Source organism: Drosophila subpulchrella, chromosome 2L (genome assembly GCF_014743375.2).
Source record: "Drosophila subpulchrella strain 33 F10 #4 breed RU33 chromosome 2L, RU_Dsub_v1.1 Primary Assembly, whole genome shotgun sequence".
NCBI classification, from domain to species: Eukaryota; Metazoa; Arthropoda; class Insecta; order Diptera; family Drosophilidae; genus Drosophila; species Drosophila subpulchrella.
Window position 1 is genome coordinate 25,455,963 of NC_050610.1, and position 23,338 is coordinate 25,479,300.

The 23,338-nt window shown below is 47.9% G+C and overlaps 5 protein-coding genes across 9 annotated transcripts in view; 3 read left to right on the forward strand and 2 right to left on the reverse strand.

The window, feature by feature from the left end:
- The first annotated feature begins 140 nt into the window (after window positions 1–140).
- Window positions 141–7,412, forward strand: LOC119547902 (DNA-binding protein D-ETS-6). Of its 2 annotated transcripts, none has more exons than XM_037854939.1 (3): window positions 141–1,442; window positions 5,305–5,545; window positions 6,508–7,412. In XM_037854939.1, exons 1-3 carry the CDS (start codon window positions 740–742, stop codon window positions 6,998–7,000), a joined length of 1,437 nt encoding a protein of 478 aa, XP_037710867.1. In that variant the 5' UTR covers window positions 141–739; the 3' UTR covers window positions 7,001–7,412. The 2 variants fall into 2 exon arrangements, with proteins under 2 accessions (XP_037710867.1, XP_037710868.1); XM_037854940.1 differs by lacking the exon at window positions 141–1,442 and adding an exon at window positions 3,856–4,045.
- On the reverse strand, window positions 7,321–9,662 carry LOC119547903 (neuronal acetylcholine receptor subunit alpha-4). The gene is made up of 5 exons (XM_037854941.1): window positions 9,417–9,662; window positions 9,159–9,352; window positions 8,451–8,876; window positions 8,196–8,397; window positions 7,321–7,933 (listed from the first exon to the last, which is right to left on the reverse strand). The coding sequence occupies exons 1-5, from the start codon at window positions 9,520–9,522 to the stop codon at window positions 7,542–7,544; spliced, it is 1,320 nt and encodes a 439-aa protein (XP_037710869.1). The 5' UTR covers window positions 9,523–9,662; the 3' UTR covers window positions 7,321–7,541.
- Window positions 9,663–11,080: 1,418 nt separating this feature from the next.
- On the forward strand, window positions 11,081–13,075 carry LOC119548190 (minor histocompatibility antigen H13). The gene is made up of 3 exons (XM_037855318.1): window positions 11,081–11,496; window positions 11,549–12,399; window positions 12,459–13,075. Exons 1-3 carry the CDS (start codon window positions 11,281–11,283, stop codon window positions 12,565–12,567), a joined length of 1,176 nt encoding a protein of 391 aa, XP_037711246.1. The 5' UTR covers window positions 11,081–11,280; the 3' UTR covers window positions 12,568–13,075.
- A 214-nt stretch (window positions 13,076–13,289) lies between these two features.
- Window positions 13,290–14,351, forward strand: LOC119548457 (SUMO-conjugating enzyme UBC9-B). Its single transcript, XM_037855723.1, has 2 exons — window positions 13,290–13,447; window positions 13,530–14,351. The coding sequence occupies exon 2, from the start codon at window positions 13,632–13,634 to the stop codon at window positions 14,109–14,111; it is 480 nt and encodes a 159-aa protein (XP_037711651.1). The 5' UTR covers window positions 13,290–13,447; window positions 13,530–13,631; the 3' UTR covers window positions 14,112–14,351.
- Window positions 14,352–15,760: 1,409 nt separating this feature from the next.
- LOC119546561 (zinc finger protein ush) overlaps window positions 15,761–23,338 on the reverse strand; it is a 75,367-nt gene continuing 67,789 nt past the window's right edge. For 2 of the 4 annotated variants that reach the window (XM_037852930.1, XM_037852932.1), the window contains 6 exons: window positions 19,615–20,549; window positions 19,140–19,543; window positions 18,618–18,818; window positions 17,132–18,521; window positions 16,926–17,068; window positions 15,761–16,766 (listed from right to left, as the gene is read on the reverse strand). In XM_037852930.1, coding sequence (XP_037708858.1) covers window positions 16,325–16,766; window positions 16,926–17,068; window positions 17,132–18,521; window positions 18,618–18,818; window positions 19,140–19,543; window positions 19,615–20,549 — 3,515 coding nt within the window. In that variant the 3' untranslated portion in view covers window positions 15,761–16,324. Of the gene's footprint in view, window positions 16,767–16,925; window positions 17,069–17,131; window positions 18,522–18,617; window positions 18,819–19,139; window positions 19,547–19,614; window positions 20,550–23,338 lie in introns of all 4 variants that reach the window. The other 2 variants (XM_037852929.1, XM_037852931.1) reach the window with 1 other exon arrangement.

A 23,338-nucleotide genomic window follows, 5' to 3' on the forward strand; every position in this document is an offset into this window, starting at 1 on the left:
GTCCCGACCCCATGGCCCCCCTTGTATTCAGTTCAGCCAGTCGATCATGGGGCAGCCAAATCTGCGAGAGAGCCGAAAGCTCCCGACTTCGTCACCGCTTTATCACAGTCCGCCGGTGCTGATCATTAGTTCGTCACACATCGATCGGTGCGGACGCTCCGTGGAGCAAAGATCAGCGATTTAGAGGGATCTACGGCGTTACTTTTAACCCCATTCGAGATCGAGTTCTGTAATCGGTCAATCCAATAACGGTTATTAAAAGTTTCCTATCGCTAACTTTCCGCGAAAGATTTCCGCGATTTGCGGCACGTGGAAAGCCGACAGCCGACTCCAGTTGTTTGGCCAGCAGGTGAAATACCTTGGCTACCCCTCGGGTGAATCATCCAGCCAAACATCCTAAATCCGTTTCGTTTTCCACGATCAACCGGTTGCAGGCGATTAATTCGAAATTACTAAAGTGAAATTCTCGGAATATTATGAGTAAATGGTATTGATTTTATAGTGCAAACAGTCGCCAAAAATCATAAACCCGGTTCAAGCCCCCAAATTAATGGTGCAATAAAGTGTAATTACCACAGGACCGAAGTGCTTTTACTTAAACAAATAAAATGAGTTTAATTTATAGACAAACTGAAGAATATAATGTCAAACACCAGTAAAAACAAAAAGCTACCAACAAACTGGAGCTGATAGGGATTACATAGTTTTCAAGGAAGGGAACCCGAATATCCCGAATTTAATGGCCATTCTGCAGAAGGGCCACCTTAGCCACAGCCAAATCCCAATCCACATCCAGACGATTTGGTGCCAACAGAGGCCACTTGATGCCATGCACCAGGATGTCCGGCAAAAAAGCATCGGATCCGGAAACGGGGCCCAACTGGAAGCGAAGGAGAAGAAAATGAATCCAAATGCCGGAGCTGAGGAGAGCTCTTCCAGCAGGAGAAGAAGCAGAAGGCGGTGCAGGAGCAGTTCCACCAGTGACACCAGTGAATCCTCAGAGTCCTCGGATTCCGGGTCCTCCTCCAGCAGCAGCAGCAATAGCCATAGAAGCCAAACACCCGCCCTCAATTTGCCAGTGCCGGTCCCTCTGGACACGGACAATCCCTCACCCCAGCCGCCTCCATCATCTCGAAGGAACTCCAACGATTACAATCGCTCCGTCTCGCCGGTGGAAGTGCCCGTGGATCCGCATGCCTGGTCCTCCGAGGACATTGCCAGCTGGGTGAAGTGGGCGACGCGGAAATTCCAACTGGATCCAAAGCCGGATGTGGAGCGGTTTCCCAAGGACGCCCAGGAGCTGTGCGAGCTGACCCGCGCCGACTTTTGGGTCTGTGCGGGATCCAGGCGCGGCGGCATGCTCATGGCCCAGCACTTCGCGCTGAGCTTATACCACGCTACCGGACGGGAGACGAGTCCCATGCTCAACGACAACGAACCAAGTGAGTGTACCTATAGGAATATTTTATATGCTTTTTAAGGGAAAGGATATTTTCCAATCTCAAAACAGGATTTGGGGGTCCTATATATCCTATATCTAAGAGAGTGTTGCATATCCCAAAGTCATTTAGAAAATTAACCAGTTTTTAATAATTAGTTCCTTATAATGTTCAGACTAGTTACAAAGGTCACGAAAATAATGATGATTGATCTGTTTTTTAATCAAAACATGAAACACTTAGGAGCTACTTACATTCCTGTGATTATATTTGATACCTTCTAAAAATGTAAACACTTTAAACAAAAAATAACACACTTTGTACTCGTGTCCACAAAGCATTTACAAATCAGATTTTAATTTTTATCTTTAACCATTCAAATTGGTAACTACCAGTAGAGCATCATACTTTTATTTAATATTGTGAGTCACTTTCCATACATGTTTTGTGGAACGGATTTTTTGTGATAAAATACGATTTCTTGGAATTATATTTAACATATTTTTTGATAACCCTTCAGTTAATCAAGTTACTCTCAAGCCCTATCCACTGCCCAGATGAAGTGACCAAACAACAGGGCTAATCTCGGACCACATAAATCTGAAGTCCAGAAATCTCTGGATTGATCTGCTTGGTAATTGGGTTCACGTGCTATTCCCAGTGGGACGATTCCCAGACGCTCGAATCCTTTGTGGTCAGGCATCAATTGAATCCTTTTCTGACCTCCACCGGCGGCCAAACGGCAACTGATTAAGATGCTGGCTGGCTGATAGGGTCGTTACTTATGTGTTTCATTGATTGTTTTCCCACTTTCCACACTCCTTAATACGGCCCCTTATTTAATGTGTGCGATAAGGAGGAAAAGTTCCCGAGGTATGGGAAAATCCCCCTGCCAGTGAACCACCTTTTAATTACCTTTTCCCTGACTTTTCCAACTCCATAAACGTAAATCGCTTGGGAAAATCTCTTCGCGACAGCAGCAAAGTATGCAACACTTTTCCAGTTATTAACTGGTGATGATTGGGGCGGGAAGTCGAAAGGGGCGGGGCTGGTCCTGGCGGGCGGTCGCGTCAAGTGATGAACTTAATAATAAACGATGTAAATATGATAATTTCTCCCAGGATGTGGCATCTAATAATAAAATCAAAGTAATCCCATGCCAGCGACAAAAGTCGCCGAGTCAAGTTCCAGTGGGTGGTGGGGGAAGGTGGGTGGCTTGGGTGTTTTTCTGGGTGGTTTGTCACTGACAAGAGCGCTGCGGGTGGTCAGCTCCTGGGCACAGGAAAATATTCATTCGTCGCATCCTTCCTGTGGCAGGAAGAGCGGCTGAAAAGCGGAGGAAAGCCTCATGATTTGGGTCTGGCATGCGTTGGTGGGTGGGCTATAGCTATCTATATAGCTGCCTTGATCCCGAGAGCAGGCAACGTCGATTTAATTGATTTGTTTTTTATGCCAACGAGGATTACGCGTCGTCGCCGTCACGCAGATTACATTTGTTGTGGGCTCCGGTTGTTGTTCCCACGTCTGAGTCACCGTCCCTGTAGCGAAAACTATGCGGTGTAAATGGAATTCCAGCGAAAAGAAAAACCTACCTTAACGTCAATAAACGCAGCCATTATCTATAGAATTTCTGAAGAACTCAAAAATATTTTCCAACGCAAGCAAAAATTGTTTGCAAAATATCTTTCTATTTTCGTTTTGGTGAAGTCCCCTGACATTTTATAAATAACCAAGTGATTCGTAATGGGTATTTAATAGTCGGAAAATGGGAAAAAGAAGCAGTTGTTTATTGTGTGCTTTTCGGTGGGCGTAGTAGGCGGTGGTTGAGTGGCTGCACGTGGCCTCTGACTTTCGTGACTCCTCCGGCAAATGCCGAAGCAGCATTTACCCCCAGCTGCGCAGGTGAACCGTAATCCTTGCCGGAGCGCGAGGAGCTCCAAGGATGCTCGGCAGAGAGACCATCCGTTCGGTGATAAGGAGCAGAATCCGGCCAGCGCTTCTGACTGAGATTTCAGTTGCCAACTAGCCCTCGTCCTAAACGGTTCACACGCTCCCTGGAAAAATATAAAACCACGTTTAAATTCAAGAAGTATAGTTCGATTAAAAAAAGAAACTAATTAAATTAAACAAATTTTAATCGGAAACAAATCATTTTTATAAAATCTATATCATTTTAAAGTCCAAATTGATCACTTAAACGTTTTAAATAATTCCAAAAATGTCAAACCCCCTCTATAATTCTAAAAAGCTTAGCAAAAATAGTGAACATTTTTAAACAAGGATTTTATTAACATTTTTATGTCACGAATATATTATTAAACATAAATCAATATTAACTAAGAAAGGGAATCAAGTGATAAGTTCAGCATCAGCCGGCGGGTAAAATTCTGAAAAAGACTTTTTTAAAAGATCCACCATGAGCGTCAGCGTGGATGTGGGCGTAATGTGGCGCCTGTCCGAGGATTTCAACCGGCGTTTCGGCCTCCGGATGCAGCCGGCACCGCCAGTTGGCCAGCATCCCCATCCGCACCACGGTGCCGTGCACCACCACTACCACCACCACCACCAGCACCACCAACATCCGCACACCTCGATGATCTTCAATGGTAAGAGAGCCGCTCATATGGCCGAAAATTCATCGGAATTTCCGCTGAGACGGGCCGAAAATCGAAGAGAATTGCGTAAATGAACGGCGGCGAGGTTTCTCAATGGCAACCACTCGATCTCCGGCATTTCCGGCGAGCGGTGCGCCTAGAAATATGAATGAATGGGCTCGGGATGGACGGTATGGTAGGTCGTGGGTCCAACGGTCTGATATTGTCTAGAAGTGAGAACTCAGTCTCTTGGCCGCGGCGTTGCTTGATCAACGCTGAGTCACCTTGGTTATGGCACTTTCGTGCTTTTGCAGCGGCACTTTGAGGGGTTTTCCCCGTGGAGGTTCACCGACTACGGGATGTGGGAATGTCCCCATGGCCAATAGCAAATAAAATGTACCCTGGTTAACTGGCACCTACACCTGAAGGAGATTTGCTATTGTTGGTGATCTTACATAAGTTAATTTATATATTTTTCCTGTAATGGTTTAGTAAATGGTTAATCACGTACCTCCATACCAACTTTAACCATTTTAGGATTACAAGTGAAATCTTTAAAAATATTAAAATAAAATATAATTATTTATTTAAATTACAAGAAAAAGAATTTATTTGTAAGGTTTATCAGTATTCGTCAAAACTTATATAAAATCCATATCTTAATAAATTTTTGTGTTCCAATTTTTATTCTGATTTTTTGGTAGAAAACAATAATATTTAATTTATTGAAAATATTTCATTTGTATTCGACGAATACTTTCTTTTCTTATACAATACTTTTAACGGATATAGATCTTTGTCTTTGATAAGACCAGTTTTTTCACTGGCTCAAAACTGTAATGCGTTAATAAGGAATATAAGAAATTGGATTGTTTCAGCAAAGTTAAAAAAATCGTTTGTTATGTTCTTATTTATTTTACAGATAGCAATATAAAATTTAATAGAGCATGCCGTTCCAAGTTGTTTTGTATAATGGTTTTTCTCGGCGTGTAGTGTGATCCAGGATTTATGTCCGTTTGCGGTTGATTTTCTGTGAATCCGCGCTGGCTTATGGCATTCAGCTCCACTTGGCACTCTTGCCACGTCGTCGTCCCTTCCCCGCCAGAAAATCTTGTTTGGCCGGGTTGGTTTTCTCTCCTCTCGCTCGCTCTCTCTGCCCACATATCTTGGTGTCTCTGCTGCCAGAGTATCTGTATCTGTATCTGTAGCTGGGGGCTATGGGGGTCTGTGTCTGCGTACTCGCCACTAACGCCACCTCCGCTCTCTTTCAGATCCGTATCAGCTGCTGAACGCTGCCTCGCACCGATTGGTCGCCCAGGGCTCAGGGGGCCAGATACAGCTGTGGCAGTTTCTGCTGGAGCTGCTCGCCGATTCGTCCAACGCCGCCGCCATCAGCTGGGAGGGCCAATCGGGGGAGTTCCGGCTCATCGACCCCGACGAGGTGGCCAGGCGGTGGGGCGAGAGGAAGGCCAAGCCCAACATGAACTACGACAAGCTGAGCCGGGCTCTCAGGTGAGTCTATGCCTAGTCTATATGCACTTGGTTTACCCTACGAAATGTACACGGTTTAATTACAAATAATTACAATTTGATTGGAAATTTATTGGACATACTCAAAGTGATAAATAAAGGCCTACTTCAAAATTGGGATCCAATAACTCGAATTATCCATTAAAGAAAAACACCATTGGAAATACGGAAATGGGCAAAAACTGTGTCCCTTTCTTAAATTAAATATTTAAATGAAGAATATTAGAGAATTAAACCACAAACTCATGGAGGTATTCCACAATCGGGATACAATACCTCGAGTTATGCAATAAAGAAGTGCAGTGTCCATTCTGAACACTATTGGAAATTTTGAAAAATCCAACGTGAAAATTGGCAAGAATTTCGAACCTCTCTTAAATTAAATATTTAAATGAAGAATATTAGAGAATTAAGCCACAAACTCATAGAGGTATCCCTTAAAAATCGGGATCCAATAACTCGAGTTATGCGTTAAAGAAGTGCAGTTTTGGGTTCCCATTTTGAACACCGTTGGAAATACGGAAAAATCGAACAAGAAAATGTGCATAAATTTAGAACCTCTCTTAAAACAAATATTTGAATGTAGAATATTAGAGAATTAAACCACAAACTCATAGAGGTATCCCACTTCAAAATCGGGATACAATAACTCGAGTTATGGAATGTAGTAGTGTAGTTTTGGGGATCCACTCTAAAAGCCATACGAAATACGTGAAAAATCGAACACGAAAGTAGGCAAACATTTTTTACCTCTTTCAAAGAAAACTTTTAACTTTAATATTGTTATAAACGATACATAAAAATTAATTTTCCAAAATTGTCTATAAAATAATCTTTTTAGCATACAGGGTTTTAAAATATATGATTAAAATATAAATTTAAAAAATTCTTATGCTTTCAAAAGTCAAAAGAGATCTTAAATCCCGATTTTGTTCAATATACAGGTACTACTACGACAAGAACATCATGACCAAAGTGCCCGGCAAGCGGTACGCCTACAAGTTCGACTTCCATGGGCTGATGGCCGCCTGCCAGGCCCAGGCGCAGGGAGGAGATCCGGCGGCCAGTATGCTAGGTTCCTACAACCACCACGGAGGTGGGGCGATGCAGTTGGCCCGTCACCCGCCGCCGCTGCACCACCACCCCCACCAGCACTCTCATCCGCACCACCAGCTGGCCCAGCCGCACTTCCTGCACCCCCACCATTCATCGCCCGCCTCCACCAGCTCCAGCTTGGGATTCCCCTCCTCCTCGACGGCCTCCTCGCAAGCCTCACCCGGCCAGGTGCCAGGTGCCTCCGGTTCCGCCTCCACTTCGAATTTCACAGCTCCATTCCAAGGCGGGACAGCAGCCGGCGACCCGGCCAGGACATCCTCGTCCTCAGCGGGAAACTACGACCAGGGCACGGGCACTCCCACCACAAATGCATTTAATTGAGGCCGCAGCAACCTCAATTTGTCGCCGGGGTTGTGAGTTCCGATGGGTCAGGAGGATGGAGGTTGGAGGATGCGCAGGGACCACCCATTGCGCAAAGAGAGAGCGGAGAGCCAAGCCAACATCCCAGGAATCCCAACCATCCCACCACCCTTCGAGGGTCAGACCTCTGGCCGTAAAAAGGTCATTTCGCATAATTCCAGCTACTTTGGGTTAATTGAGGAATTGTGATAACCTGGAGCATCATCGCAGAGCAATACTCGGAAACGAGAGCCAATTTGTTACTTAGCCTGTTATCCTTCGCTTCTAGTTGTAAGCAGACATTCGGCAGAGGTCCTTTATTCCAAACGGGTCTCATCATTAAATAATTCTAAGTTCGCACACTCAGTAAATACATGAAATCGAAAATGCAAAATTGGTTCAGACGGCACCCACACCTTGACTCAGATCGTCCGGTGGCTCTAGAAGATTAAATATAATTTCGGGATTACTTGACAACGACCTTATTCAAGGTGGGGGTGTATCTGGTTTGGCTTAGGACAGGCTAGACGGCACAGCAGATGGCCAGGACGAGGAAGGCCAAGCTGAAGACCACGAAGAAAATACGGTCCACAGCGGTGGCGAGCAGTGCCCAGTCGAACTGGTTGGCCTTGGAGCCCGGCGCCTCGGTGGGATTGATGCCCAGCGGACTGGTCGCGTCCTGCTCGTCGGGATTGTCGTACAGGTGCTCGTCCATCTCCTTGGTCTTCTCCGCCTCCGCCCCACCCGTGGTGCTGAACTGGGAGAGGAGCAGCCAGGTGCCCAGGTTGCCGTGGAGCAGCTTCCTCAGCGCCTCCGGCAGGCGCCTCTTGTGCTTGGCGGTGGCCAGGTAAAGGACCAGCACCTCGATGATCGTGGACACGCTCAAGAACAGCAGGGTAGTGCTATAGAAGAGCACTGAAATTAGATTTAACAGTGTATCTAGTAAGTATCTCTACTCATTCCATCTTAACAAATCCTTTAATTGTTGAAATGAATTGTGAGAAGGGGATGGGACTTGATACTGGTTGTATCCTCTTGAAACCCGAAGTCTAAAGATGGATTAAAACGAATGGTAATGGAATCTAACTTTGGAAAAGCACAGCAGTACAACAAGGGCTCCTAACAGCAAACTAGTTATAAACGATGCAGCGGCACCTCTCTAGAAGCTAGGACTCACCCACTAGCGGCGTGTTGTTGGATAGCACGGGTAGCAGTTGGGCGAAGTACATCAGGAAGGCGGCGATCACAATAATAAGCAGGCCGTTTATCATGATCTTCTCGCCTCCCATATGCGGTGGCAGCCAGAAGGCGGACAGGGCCAGGATGACGATGCAGGAAGCGGGCGTGTAGATGACGGCAGTGTACATCGAAGATCGGCGCTGAGAGGAATGAATAAATGTAATTGATCCTAAGGCTCTGATGTTTTTCTTACCTTTGCAACCAGAGTGTACTCCATATAGCCGTTGTAGTCCTGACTCACGAACTCCGCCCTGGAGTCCACGATCTCCCACTCAGGCGACTGCACCAGGTCGTCGTGGTCCAGGGACTTGTCCTTCCCCGTGCTGTTGTCCGGCAGGATGACCTTTAAGCCCCAGGAGCCGATCTTCAGCTTGCAGGTCTGCTTGTCGTGCGGCCAATTCAGCATGTTGAGATCGCAGTAGGCCGTGTACAGGGCTGGCGGCATCCGCCGGAAGTGTCCGTCGTGGGTGAGGGTCACCTGGGTGTCCGCCAATAAGCCACCCTCGTCGCCGTTGAAGAGCGTGATCTGCGGCGTCCAAACCTCGCTGGCCCGCAAAGTGATCTCCGTGATGTTTTCGTACTCCGATGGTTGCCACACGCGCTGCTCATCTCTCCATCGCTAAGGATTACAGGGATTAAAGAATATAGCGCTTACTGATTGTGAGCTATACCGAATTTCAAAAATTATATTTTTAACTTAAATATAATACTTCCTAAAGTCATATTCCAACGGATTCCTCGTATTTATAAAAACACAATACCCAAAAATTATTAAAACGATAGCGTTCCCATAGCCCGACATTTTTTGCCGAAACGGAATGTTATCAAGTGTATGTGAACTTGAGGAAAAAACAAAAACTTATCTTGTTTTCTGAGCAATGCAGGGAGAGGACCGACTTACGATATTCAGCCAGCAGTGGGTGGTCATTTTGCCGTTCAACTCATCGATGTCTATGTAGTTGATCACCATTCCGAGGGAGACGTTTGTGGGAGATCCTTGGAACTGGGGCTGCACATCGGTGTCGTAGTTGAAGAACAGTCCTGCGTGGAGGCGATCCGAGGCCTTGACATTGCCCTTCTTTGGCTCCGAGTCAGCTGGGGAGATTCGGATTCATTCATCAGTGGCTTATGCAACTGCAACTGGGCCACAAACACTTACAAGTGGCGCCTGGCACGGAAGCCGAAACCATGAATAGTATCCCCATTAGCATCTGCAGTAGTCCAGGACCGGAAATCAGTGGGTTTATCTTGGGAGTCGTCGTCATTGTAAAGACCGGTCGCGATTTTAGAGCAGTATCCAATATCCAATGCTTGCCTCTCGGAATCTGAAAGGGAACTGAGCTCAGCTTGCGGCTTGGCACATGGCCGAGGCTCCATTATCAACGGACTCCTCTGCCGACGTCGCTGATAACATAGCATCCCGCATATTTTTGCGTGGGAGGCCCTATTGTATCTAAGTTTGGAGAGGAATGAAAAGTAACTTATTATGATACTAATATTTTAAAACATACCGTAGATTTTATAAATATCTTCAGATTGTGTCATATATTGTAAAAGCTTTTAAGGGCTTTAATATGTTAGCATATAGGAAAGAAGAGTCCTCCGTTTACTCCGTTTTGTTTATTGCATTGTTGCGTTTAAACAATAATTTTAAATATTATATTCGTTATTTTTGTCTGTTATACGATAGTGACACTTTTTGACTGTTAAACGATAGTGACACTATCGATGTTTTTCGTGTCCTGCTTTTCGCGCTGTGTAGATGCCGGCTAGTCATCGAACGTCCCAGGGAGGGGAACAACCAACAATGTTGTCTACGCAGCAGACACAACAAAAACAAAACGGAAATTCAAACTCGGACAACGGCAATCTTCACGACGGATTTTTTTAGAACATCTGGACTGGACAACACAGCTCTTATCGTGGTCCTGGAGTCCCTCCCAACGTCTTGCTGAATTTGTTTGCCGCTTGCAGATTTCGGGAACAACTTTTTATTTCTCTGTGGCAAATATAATTTTAAGGGCGAATAAAAACCTGTGGCCACCCGGGGATGAGTAGCCAATTTTCTTGTTGAAAATTTTGATCTCCTGGTGGCTGGTCCTTGTGTCTCCTTATGTAAATCTATTTTTCTGATCCAGGCTTATCCCTCACGGAATATTCTAAAAATATTTATATTTTAACTCCACTCACACCGACAAGTATTTCTTTATCACTCACTGGGTAGGAACTTGACTTCTTCTAATATTATATTTTTTTTCAACAGAACCGTCTGCGACCAATTATTTTTGCCCTTTTATCACTCTTGCTTGTTTCACTTTTCTAAGCCTCTCTTCGCCAAAAACCACTCAAACTTTTCGGACTTAAACCTTGGTTCATTTGGGAGTTATCCGGTCTAAGGAACCAGTTCCATGGTTTGACTAAGCTGCACGACTCCCTGAACTCACAAGTCGTCGATAGTAGTGTATCGATTTTTCGCCTATTATCTGTCTTAATGTAAACAGCTTTGTAAAATTCATAATTGGTTTAGCACATAACAAAAGATTACAAATATTAGTCCAGAAAAATTAAATTAATTGCGAGATCGCTAGAAAAGTAGTGGTGAGATATGGTGGCGATACTATCGCGATAGTTTTCAAGCGGTGCAGGCTGGTCGATGGTTCCACCTCTATTCGAGATTGTTGACGTGTTTCCATTTATACTGCTGCGTGTCACGAGATTTTGGCGTGTTGCCATTACCATCTTCCATCTTGCATCTCCCTTTTTTACTGACACTTACGCTGAGGCTGTCTCCCTTTTTTACTGACACTTACGGTGGCTTACGTTTCGCCGCCGGCACTTACGTTTTCTTACGCGAGAGCATATTCTTGCTCTTTTGATTCTCTCTGTTTTGCTCATTTCGAAATTGTTGACGTGTTTGCCCATTCCAATTTTTATACGTGTCAAACTTCACTTTTCACCCCAAGCCGGCGATTTTCATCGGAAGCACCAGCTCAGCTCAGCTCAGGATTGGATCGGACAACACCATGGCGGAGGAAGTGTTTGGAACCGTGAAGGAGGTGCTCAAGGGCGTCTTCGAGAATGTGAACGCCGCACCGAAGAACGAGTCGGCGCCCGGGGAGAAGAAGACGCCATCCACGCCCGAGGGCATGGCGGTTGCCTACAGCAGCCTGGTGGTGATGGCCATGCTGCCCATCATCTTCGGCTCCATCCGCTCCGTGAAGCTGCACAAGCTGAAGAAGGTAGGTGGCTGCAATCCTGTCGAGAGTCGGGCTTAACCCTCATTTCCTGCAGTCCACGGGCGAGAAGGCCGACACGATGACCAAGAAGGACGCCATGTACTTCCCGCTGATCGCCTCGGCGGCCCTCTTCGGGCTCTACCTGTTCTTCAAGATCTTCCAGAAGGTGCACATCAACTACCTGCTCACCGGGTACTTCTTCGTGCTGGGTGTGATTGCGCTGGCGCACCTGCTCAGCCCGGTGATCAACTCGCTGATGCCCGCCGCCGTGCCCAAGGTGCCCTTCCACATCCTGTTCACCAAGGGCGAGGGCAAGCACAAGGAGGACATCGTGAACTACAAGTTCTCCACGCACGACATCGTCTGCCTGGTGATCTCCTCGGCGATCGGGGTGTGGTACCTGCTCAAGAAGCACTGGATCGCCAACAACCTGTTCGGACTGGCCTTCGCCATCAACGGCGTGGAGATGCTGCACTTGAACAACTTCGTGACGGGCGTCATCCTGTTGAGCGGGCTGTTTTTCTACGACATTTTCTGGGTGTTCGGCACCAACGTGATGGTCACCGTGGCCAAGAGCTTCGAGGCCCCCATCAAGCTAGTTTTCCCCCAGGACCTGATCGAGAACGGCCTGAACGCTTCCAACTTCGCCATGCTGGGACTGGGCGACATCGTCATTCCGGGCATCTTCATTGCTCTGCTGCTGCGCTTCGACGACAGCAAGAAGCGCAAGACGCGCATCTACTTCTACTCCACGCTGATCGCCTACTTCCTGGGCCTGCTGGCCACCATCTTCGTGATGCACGTGTTCAAGCACGCGCAGCCGGCCCTGCTCTACCTGGTGCCAGCCTGCATGGGCACCCCGCTCCTGGTGGCCCTCGTCCGCGGCGAGCTGAAGGTCCTCTTTGCGTAAGTCTGCAGTTTGGCTTCACCACCTATCAAAAACTAAGCCGCTTTTCGTCTCCCAGCTATGAAGACCATCCCGAGGAGAAGCCCGAAAAGAAGGAGAAGAAGGAAAAAGACGAGAGCACCAGCTCGTCCAGCAGCAAAAAGAAGGAGTCCAAGAAGGGCAAGTAGGTGGCCAGGACCCAGAACTCTCCGCGAACAACATCTCCATTCGTTCCATCGTAAAGTCTTCTGCAGCTAGCCAAGCTTCCTTTTTGTTATCGCTTCACTATCAATCACGGTCCGTAACTTTTACGGCACACACCGCTACAAAAGACGAATCACTTAAGGCGTTAGTTTCGTTCCTTGGCCAGGCACAACAACCTTATTTAGTTCGATTAGTTTACAATTGTAGAAAATTATTTGTCTACTTTTTTACAGAATCAAATTTAAACGTAGAATTCAACTAATTTATGAGGCTCCCCGCGAGGGAGGCGTCTATTTAAGACAACAGTTTAGATACGAATATATTCCAATTTTTGTACAACAGTGAGCGTCCTCTAAGTAAATCTATTTAAAGATCTCGGATTTGATAGGGAACCACTTGATATGGACTGCTAGCACTGCATTTCATGAAAACTAATGCAATAGTTTATGTATACAGTTCAAATGCGAATAAATTCTAGTTTTCGTATCAGAAGTTGTGTTGTACTTAATTTACAGGGGGTTTGATTACGGTTTATTTTTATTTTTATATATCTTTGAAAGTTTTCTATCAGTTGATTGTCAGTAACATAATTTTAAATTAAAATATTTTAGTAGTATACCGCTTAAAATATTGAAAATCTGGTATTTTTATATGGGATTCGGTAAAGGGTCTTACCAAATATACCAAGTTATCGATAGCAATTTAGTGCGACCGTTTGCGTGGCAAATTTGCACCTTTTGTGAGCACAAGCGTTCTTTCCTGCAAAAAATTGCGCTAGAAATTGCAAAAACTGTGAAATCCGACAACGGATAGATAAAAAGGGACTTGTCCAGGTCTCCTTAAGGTGCAAATAGCGGCGGAAAGGTAGGTGCACGCCCGATTAACGGGAGAAAAGCCGATGAAACTCGGAGCTTGGAGGCAATTACCCACACACATACTTTTGCAGACAGACGCGCGTGCAAAAAGCAGAGTGGGATCGCGAGAAAAGCAGGATTCGCGGATACATCTGAACCGGAAGTAGGAAAAAGCACCCAACTAATCAGCGATCATGTCCGGCATTGCAATCACGCGGTTGGGGGAGGAGCGAAAGGCCTGGCGGAAGGACCACCCCTTCGGCTTCGTCGCCCGTCCCGCCAAGAACCCCGACGGCACCCTCAACCTGATGATCTGGGAGTGCGCCATTCCCGGCAAGAAGTCGACCCCCTGGGAGGGCGGCCTCTACAAGCTGCGCATGATCTTCAAGGACGACTACCCCACCTCGCCGCCCAAGTGCAAGTTCGAGCCGCCGCTGTTCCACCCGAACGTCTATCCCTCGGGCACCGTTTGCCTGTCGCTGCTCGACGAGGAGAAGGACTGGCGCCCGGCCATCACCATCAAGCAGATCCTGCTGGGCATCCAGGACCTGCTCAACGAGCCGAACATCAAGGACCCGGCCCAGGCGGAGGCCTACACCATCTACTGCCAGAACCGGTTGGAGTACGAGAAGCGCGTTCGCGCCCAGGCCCGCGCCATGGCGGCCACCGAGTAGTCTGCATCCTGGGCATCGGCGTCCCGGCATCCCACATAGACATTAACAAACACACATCTAGGCGGTAAGCGTTTTCGAGAATGCTATCCACATATTATCTTCTACATAAGACCACTAATTTTGGACGGAACTCTACTGCACACTCAATACAAATCATCTGATTTAATTTTTTAACCCAATCGCTTAGTACCAGCTATATTGTATACTGTATCAACTGAATAAAATTGATTAAGTTCTGTACGTTTTTGGAGAGCCCGAGAGGTGCGTCATGCCCGGAGTGGCTACGTGGCAGCCAGTGGACGTTGACGAGTCTCCTTTCCAGCCCGAGATCTTTGTATCTTTGCGTACACCTGCGACGATTGTGAATATGCATTTTCCCACACTTTCCCATTTATTTAACGAGCTGTTTTGTTGTGTAAATTGATTACAATCTATTGAACTACTACGTACTACTTAACTATATCGTGTCAATAAAATGTATTAGCTGTAAAAGTTCAAGTATTTGATTTGAAAACTGTAGTTTTCCCTGAACATTGTAGAAATGTGAGATGAGCGAAATCGATTTCAAGTACCAGGCGAACAAAAAATATTAGTAGGTTGACATCTGGCTCCAAACTAACGGTTCTATTTATCACGCTCCCGAACAACCTTTTTCCATCGATCTGGCAATTCAGCCGCATGTTTTTCCATCGATCCGGCAGCACCACCAGCTTTCCTAAATAACGGTTGTTTTCCAGTCGCCGACTGTCGTCCATTTTGAAAAATAGCTTGCTAATCTTTCTGTTCGCCTGGTATTTCAAATGGCGAGATTCGTGAATTTGACTGAAATTGCTGCTTTACGGGGGTCTGATTCAAAGGAAAACGAGTACATTATGGATTTCAGAAACCAGGAGAACATAAATAAGTAGTAGGCAAATTTGCTCCTTTCGCGGGAGATCCGAGCCAAGAAGTTTCACCGATTTGATGAGCAAAATCGATTTCAAGTACCAGGTGAACAGAAATTTCAGTAGGCTGACATTCGTCCCAAACTAACAGTTATATTTAGTAAGCTCACGAGCAACCTTTTTCTATCGATCTGGCAATCCAGCTGCATGTTTTTCCATCGATCTGGCAGCACCATCTGCTAATATAGCTTTTCCATCTAACGGTTGTTTTCCAGTCGGAGACAGTCGGCCATTTTGAAAAATAGCTTGCTTATCTTTCTGTTCGCCTGGTATTTCGAATGACGAGATCCGTAAAAATTGCTGCTCTACGGGGTCTAATATAATGGAAAACGAGTGCATTTTGGATTTCAGAAACCAGGCGAACATAAACCAGTAGTAGGTAAATTTTCTTTTTTCGCGTTAGATCTCAAGTTAACGGTAATATTAAACGCGCTAACAAAGACCTTGTTCTATCGATATGGCAGCCCAGCAGCATGTTTTTCCATCGGTCTGGCAGCCCAGCACGATGTTTTTCCATCGATCTGGCAGCCCATGTCTGCGAGTTAACATTTTCTATTAATACGGCAGCCCTGCCTTTCCGTTAGGTTTTCGCTAAAAAGTCCGTTTATTTTAAAAATGTTACAATGCAAAAGAATATTTAAACCCCCAATTGATTGATTTCAAAAATTTCTGATTTTGAAGTAAATATTTTGTTGAATAAATTAATTACTTTTATTGTCGCACACACTTAATAAATAATGTACTCAGTTAAATTACACAGTTGGAATCGCTCGCTTTTACGTGGAACAGCGAGCCATTTACATAATAATATTGGATCTACATAGGAATACTTCGCCTCCTTCTTCTCCGCCATCCATTGCAAACTTGTAGTTTCTTGCCCTCGATTTAGTTTCTGTCTAAGTGGTAAGCTTTGGCATGCATTATATGTCATGGTTCCCACTTCATGGGTTTGCGTCCTACATATATCTAGGTAATCTATATATTTATGTCTTTAGGTGTACTATATATGCGTGTACGTTTTTTATATATACTGCTATCGATCGGTAAGTCGATGGAGTCAGTCCCCAAGTGGCGTTTGGAAGTGGAGGGCAGCGACAGGGAGATTCTCCGGGAATACTGTCGTCCATTACAGGTTGCGAATTGAATAGTTTACACGTTGATGGAGGAGACTATGCTTAGGATTCGATTACGTTCGGTCGCCGCCGCTCAGAAGCAGGTGTAATACCATTCCAGCTGCTTGCGCTGCGCCTCCCACCGCAGCTGGCTCTCTCAAATGGCCGCCTCCTGCAGGTTCTCCTTGTTCTTCTGCTGGCCATGTCCAGCCACGATCCCGCCGATGCCCAAGCCCACGGCCACGCCCCCGCCCAGGTGATTCGGACTGGGGCTATCGCTCGCCTCCGGGCGAATCGGCTTGTTCTTGCAGTAGAACTGCTTGTGGGCCAGGTATGTCTTCACGTATTGGAAGGATATGTCGCAGGTCGAGCAGTACTTCTTCATCACCTCGGCGGCGGCAACGGCAGCTGCTGTGGCGGCCACGCTGCTGTTTCCCAGAGGAGAAGCCATCGGCGGAACCAGCCCACCAGGCGCCACATCCGTACCGATCTCCATTGGCTCAGCCTTGATGTGGGGCGTTGAAATCGGCGAGTTGTTGTTCTCGTGCACCAGGCTCAGCGTCGGCGGATTATCCAGGGGCTCCGACTTGATGTGGAAGCTGTGGAAGAAGAGAGGGTAAAATTAATGGATTTATATTGCCTAACATATACGGGACCTAAACGATTTGTAGCTCTTTATTCAACATAACATTTAAATTATCTTCTCTAGATCCTTCTCCCAACTAACCCATTTGATTGCAGATTCCTGCCGTCCTTACCTGGCTGCCTCACCGTTTGAACCATCGGAATTCGAGTGTTGGTTGGGAGTGGGGTTCGAGGTCACGTCCTGATCTCTGGTGTCGGGGGAAATCGAAGGTGAGTTGATGGGAACATGCGGATGCAGCAGCTTCATGTGGCGCAGCTGTGGAACAAAACCTCCAGTAAGTAATTTAACTTAAGAGCACTGTTATAATAGAGTACCCACCACATTGCCCTTGTAGGTGGAGGCATAGTTGCAATAATCGCAGTTGAACATCTGTGAGGGATGGTCCATGGAATCGTGGGCAACTGTTGCAGGTGCTCCAGGTGCAGGAGACAGCTCTTGGGTCAGCGTGGAACCCTCCTCCTCGAAGATGCAGGTCATGTAGTGCTCCTCGTTCACATCGCTGGTCTTCTTGTCGAAATGGGTGCGAATGTGAGTGCGCATGCCGCGAAGGGTGTTCCCCTTGTACTGGCAGATGCTGCAGCGGTAGGCCTTCACCGTGCCGTGCATCTCCATGTGCTTCTTGGCCATCGCCGCCGTGGGACTGACTACTCCGCACACAGGACACTTGTTCAGGCTGTTGGAGGCGGGCTGGGAATTGGTGGTGGGTGCGGCGAGGGGACTTGTGACTGGCGGTGGACAGGGTAGCCCAATCTCGTGCAGGGTCTTGCACTTTCCGCACTTCTCCTTGACCAGGGCCAGTTGCCCAGGATCTGAGGGCGTCGCGGCGGGGGCAGCAGCTGCTCCTCCCTTGGGGCAGTAGTAGTTCTGATGGGCCCGCAGGTTGTCCAGGGAGGTGTACTTGATGCCACAGGCGGCGCAGATCAGCTGTTGATAGGCCACCGGAGTGGTTTCGACTGACGAAGCTGCCTCTGACCCGCCAGCTCCCAGTCCTCCAGCTCCTGGATTGGATGGTGAAACGGCCGACTTGACATCCACTTCACCCGTTCCTTCCTGACTCCGAGCCGAGCAATAATGCTGCTTGTGGGCCAAATAGTTCTCGTACTTGCAAAACACAATATTGCACTCCATGCACTTGGACACGCCCTTCTTCACGTAAATTTGCGGCTGTTGGGCGCCACCTGCTGCTCCTCCGCCGCCAGGATTTCCGCCACTTGTCTGGGCAGGAAGGGGTGATGGCGGAAAGGCTGCTGCCCCACTGCTGCCCGCGACAGCAGCCGCTGCAGCTGCTGCCGCCAGTTTGAGAGCCAGTTCCGGATTGGTTTTGGCCAGCAGCGATTCGGAGAGCCCAAAGTCCGCCGGCAGCATGGAGCGCATGTCGAGCATGTGGGGCACAGCCACATTGAGACCAGGTGGCGACATGGAGGAGGCACTGCCAGCCCCGGAACTGCGTGGACTAATGGCTCGTCGCTTGGGCGAGGGACTCATCGAAGGACTGCTCGGCAGGGAGGGGGCGCACACAATCTGCTCGGGCGTTACACTTCCGCCTCCTCGCGGAGTCTCCGCGTTGTCCTTGACACTCACTCCTCCGCCGGCGAGAAGGACCTCCTCCACATCGAGCAGTGCATTGCGCAGTTGGCGCTGTCGCAAGGCCAGGGAATTAAGGGAGATGGGCGATCGACGCAGCGAGAGATCCAAAGGCGCAGATTCGCTGGATATGAAAAACAGAGATTTTTGTGTTATTCAAGGACTTGTTATTAGGAATTCTAAAACTGTTTATTTTCAATTTTCTTGCATAGCCACTTACCGACTTCCTCCTGCCTCCTTTCGCTTGGGTTCCGGTGGACTGCTCTTGGGCTCTGTGGCCTCAGCAGCCGAAGAGGGAGCTGAGGGACGTTCGGGCTCCAGAGAAGCACCGATGAGGGCAGTGGCCAGGGGCTTGATCGTTCCATTGTCCACGGTGAAGCAGGTGGTCTCTGGATTCACAATTCCCGAGTTCGGAGTGGGCCTGCAGATTGAAATTAAATAAAACCATTTAATATACTATAATTGTTATATTAGTATTAATTTAAATGCTCAGAGCAAAACGTTCACTAGATCTATTTAATCTCTAATTCTCAAAGTTGAGATGAAGCGTTTTCGGTTTCTGAGAATATTTGCTTCTCAAAAAATAAAGTAGAGACTAATTTTGGTTCTGTATCAAGATTGCTTTCCATAAAAATAAAAACGCGATATTACTTTTGTCTTGATATCAAGAAATTTTCTTCTTGAGTTATTGAGAAGACGAAATCTCAAGTTAATTAAGTTCAATATTTCTTTGGGAACTCACAGTGGTCCTGGAATAAAGCTGGCCGCCCGAATTAGCGAGCAGGGCACAATGATGATCGGGTGCGTGGGCAGTGCCAGGAAGGGTGGGTGCGAATGGGGCGTGGCCTGGAGGGAGGCAGCTGCCGCCGCCGCTGCAGCCGCCACAGCGACCATCGCCGGAGTTGGGGTCTTGTTCCTGGCCTGTGGACTGAGCTTTCCGGGCGCAGCTGCCTGGGCAGACACTCCTCCAGAGCCTCCGGGTCCCGAGGAACCGGGTCCTACTGATCCCGCACCCGGAGATGCATCTGGTTTGGGCGTGAGCTGTCCCTCCGGTCGCCGGGAACTGCAGTAGTGCTGCTTGTGCGCCCGATAGGTCTTGATGTTGTTGAACCGGATATCACAGTGGCTGCAGTAGCGATCTGTTTGCTGCTGGAAGGGATGGGATTGTCAGCATAATATATTATCCAGGGCATCTGGCACCTCAACACTTTACTCACTTGACTAGAGCTATCCTCCAGTGAACTTGGTGTAACACCCGGCGGTGGTATTCCGTTCTGGAGGAGACTTGGCAAACTGGCCAGTGTGGGAGCCGCCGGCGAGGTCTGGTGCATCCGCATGTGGCGATTTAGGGACACCTTCTTGTCCGCACTGTAGGAGCACTGGGAGCAGCCGTATTGCTTTCCTGTCCTGGCCATTTTGGCTGGTGGCTCGGTAGAGCCTCCGGATAAACCCACCTCGCCACTCGTGGCTGCAGATCCTCCTGCTCCAGATTTATCACTGCCCGCCTCTTCCGTCTCCTTAATCCTATGAGAGCAATAGTAGGCCTGATGGGCTTCTAGCGTTGAGGGCGAACTAAAGGCGATTCCGCAGGGCAGGCACATGAATCTGGCTGGCTTTAGATGGGGTTCCTCCGGTTGGGCTTGGGTTTCCGGCTTGACGAGCGGCGGAGGGGCCAGCAGCCGTGAGTCCGGCAGCGTCAGCTCCTTGGCATCCGGCTTGAGAGCAGGATCCGAGGCCAGGAGTGCATTCAGACGCACCTTGGGGAACTTGGGCGTGGGCGTAGGGGGACAGGGCGAGGGACACGGAGAGGGTTCCGCCTCCGAGGGCGGCGTGGCGGGCTGTTCCAGCTTGGGAATCAACTGCGGCGAGCTGGGACTCCTGGGCGGAGTGCTGGGACTGTTGGCAGGCAGTTCAATCTGCTCCTCCGGCTGAAGATCGTGATCCTGTTCCATCTCTGTCTCTCCCAAGTCCAGATCCTGCTCGGGATTAGTCTCTTCTGGCTGCTCGAAGGCACCATCTTCATCGTCGTCATCAATATTGTTATTGTTGTTCTCCTGGGGGTCTCTGGAATCCTCCATCTGATCCTCTAGTTGATCCTCCATTTGCTGCTGCTTCTCTTCGCCCATCTCCTGAGCTGCCAGATCTTTGGAATCTGTAAGTAATGGAAGATAATTAAAATTATAATTTAGATCGATCATGGTGGCAAAGAAAAACTGGAATAGTTGTTTTTCAAAAGCTAAGATTTTATCTAAACTTTAAACAGATAAACTGGTATTCCAGTTTATGAAAGTAGAACCCCTTATAGAACTCCTTTCCCCAATCTTAACAATCCTGGGAATCAGCTCTGGGGTCAGACAGTTACATGGCAGTTTAGTGCCTCAAATTGGGTTCCCAGAATCCGCATCCCATCCGCATCTCTGCCATCCCATCCGCCCGTGAGGAATCTATGTGTCAGACAGCTGCTTTGGCAATTATTATCGAACAAATTGTCAGTGGTCAGAGCTGTGAAAACAATGCGACAAGAGCCGGCTGGACAAGCTGCTGCTGCTGCTGCTGCCCAGATGGAGGAGCAGCAGAGGAGGGGCCGGTTATCCACGCTGGCCATCTCTTACGTGGAAAACGCTGGTGGAAAAGGATGGGGAAGGAGTGAAGCTGGAAGGAAAAGCGCATGGTGGCCAATGGCCACTGATGATTAGGGCCCGCGGATCGCAGCAAAAGTTCGAAGTTGGCCAGAATCCCCGAACTGACATCTGATTTGTTTCTGTTTTGGCCACGGCGAAATATTATAACGACCAACGGCGATGCTGGCCGAGATTATGGCGGCGGACAGTGGACAGTGGAAGTGGACGTGGACATGGCACACACATGGCATGCAGATGGAGCCGCCGGATAAGCGTCGCAGTTTGCAGTTTGCATCTCGCTTCGCCAGAAATTCGACATCTCGACCGCAGCGAACATTTTGCGCTGCTCGTGCGGGCCACAGCTCCCAAAAGTCCCCCTTCTGGGTTCCGTTCTCCCCCGGCCGCCCCTGGCTTTCCCTTGGCGGATGGGAGGCTGGGGAGATGCGCGTTGACCTGTCAATTGATGGCTATTGAAATGTCAGCACATCCAGAGCGACTGGATCGCAGGCAACGGAAAAATGGAGAGAATTCTACAGAGGAAAACATTTACTTGGTGCTTGAACTATTTTCTCACTGAACTGAAAGAAAATGTATACCTTAACGAAAGAAAAACCTTGAAATATTACCATAGTGTCATATTTCTAGTTTGTTTGTGAGAAAGTTAACATGCAGTAAAAATGTTCAGAAAGAGAAATTAAAGAAAAAGAACATTGCTTCTAATTACGAGTGTTTAGTTAGATAAAACCCCACGTGATATTGAGAAACCCACAATTTCTTACTGTGGACACCAAGTTCGTTGCCTGAGTCTTTTGATTGCTGCTGTTTGTGTTGCCGCTGCCACTGCCACTGCAACAAATGTTGCAACTGTTGCCAAACTATTGACGGCCCGCCCTAATTGCCGCCGTCGATTTTTCACGAATTCACACAATTCTGCACGTGAGCAATCGGTTAGAAGAATCGCAATCGCAACACCCCGCTGGCCCCCCTTCCGCCGAAAAAATAAAGGGCTCTGCTGGCATTCCGAGGCATTCTGCTTATTTGTAAGATATTTATTGCCTTCGATTGGGTGGCGATAAGCCGCACACGTAAAGTGTTTTGTCCGGGAGAAGAGGGCTCTTCCAGGGGCGAAGGGGGAGCGCTGGGAGAGATGGCCGAGCGCCGATAGAGTGCGAACGGGAGACTAACAGCTAACAATGGCCTTTCGGTTCTGGCTCTTGGATCCCGGTCCCCAGAGCTCTTGGTTCGGAGTCCCTGGCTCTCTGCCCCCGGCGACAGCCGAGGAGGATTAGCCAGGCCGGGATCTCTCTTGGTTCAGCGGTTGGTGCAGCAGATCTCCTCCAGCGATTGTCTCGCGAGTGCCATCGCAACACCCTCTCCTCGTTTTCATTGTTGTGCGGACTCGGTTCTGAGCAGTGGAATCGCTTGCAGACTCAAGATTAGGAGGTTTCAAAAGGAGAGAAATACATAATGTGTAAAACTCTTAGCCTGAACTAACGGATGTGTAATTTCCATGAAATTATTCCTTATAAGTAATGGACGAATGGTAGGGATAACTATTACTATTTAATAATGTTATATTACGTGTTTCTCAACGATTCAAAATATTCTTGGTGTTGTAAATACCACTATTAGTACCAAAGAATGTGAATTATAAACAAGAATATTTGATCAAAACCAACTTAACATTGAAGGATGAAACCCCTTTCATATTTGTATCCCTCAGTGCGTGGAGGAATTCCAAGGCTACGCATTCGCATACGAAATCGATTTGGGATCTGGGAACATGCGGTCTTCGCTGAAACTGCGATCGGGCGATCGTTTGTTTAGCCGTTTCGTAACGTTACGCCGCCCCACACACCTTTCGGTGGGTTGAGAACGAGGGGTATGCCCTCCAAAGCCCCTCTGTAGCCCCCTATATCCCCCCTCTAAAACCCCCCTGCGGCCAACGCCAACAATTGTTTATCAATTTGTTAAATCAGCTCGGCCGCCGTCTTCAGCTTCAGGTCTCTCTTCTCTTTTTCTCGCTGGAGAGCTGCGATCGATCCTCGCCGATAAGCGACACAAAAAAATAGGGAAGGGGAATTCAGGGGATACAGGTGGGCCGGGGATACCTGGCACTTTATCAGCCGGCAGATGATTGTTGCTGGTTTCTCACTTGGCCGCAACTCCACTCGGTGGGCGTTGTTGGCAGCCATAAACAATCGAACAATTTGGCCCAGGTCCCGATCTCGGCCAGAAAAAGGAGAAGAGGAGCAGGGACAAGGAGCCCAGAGAAGAAGCAGATCCCCAGGATCGACCCTTTGTTCATTTGTCGCTGGCT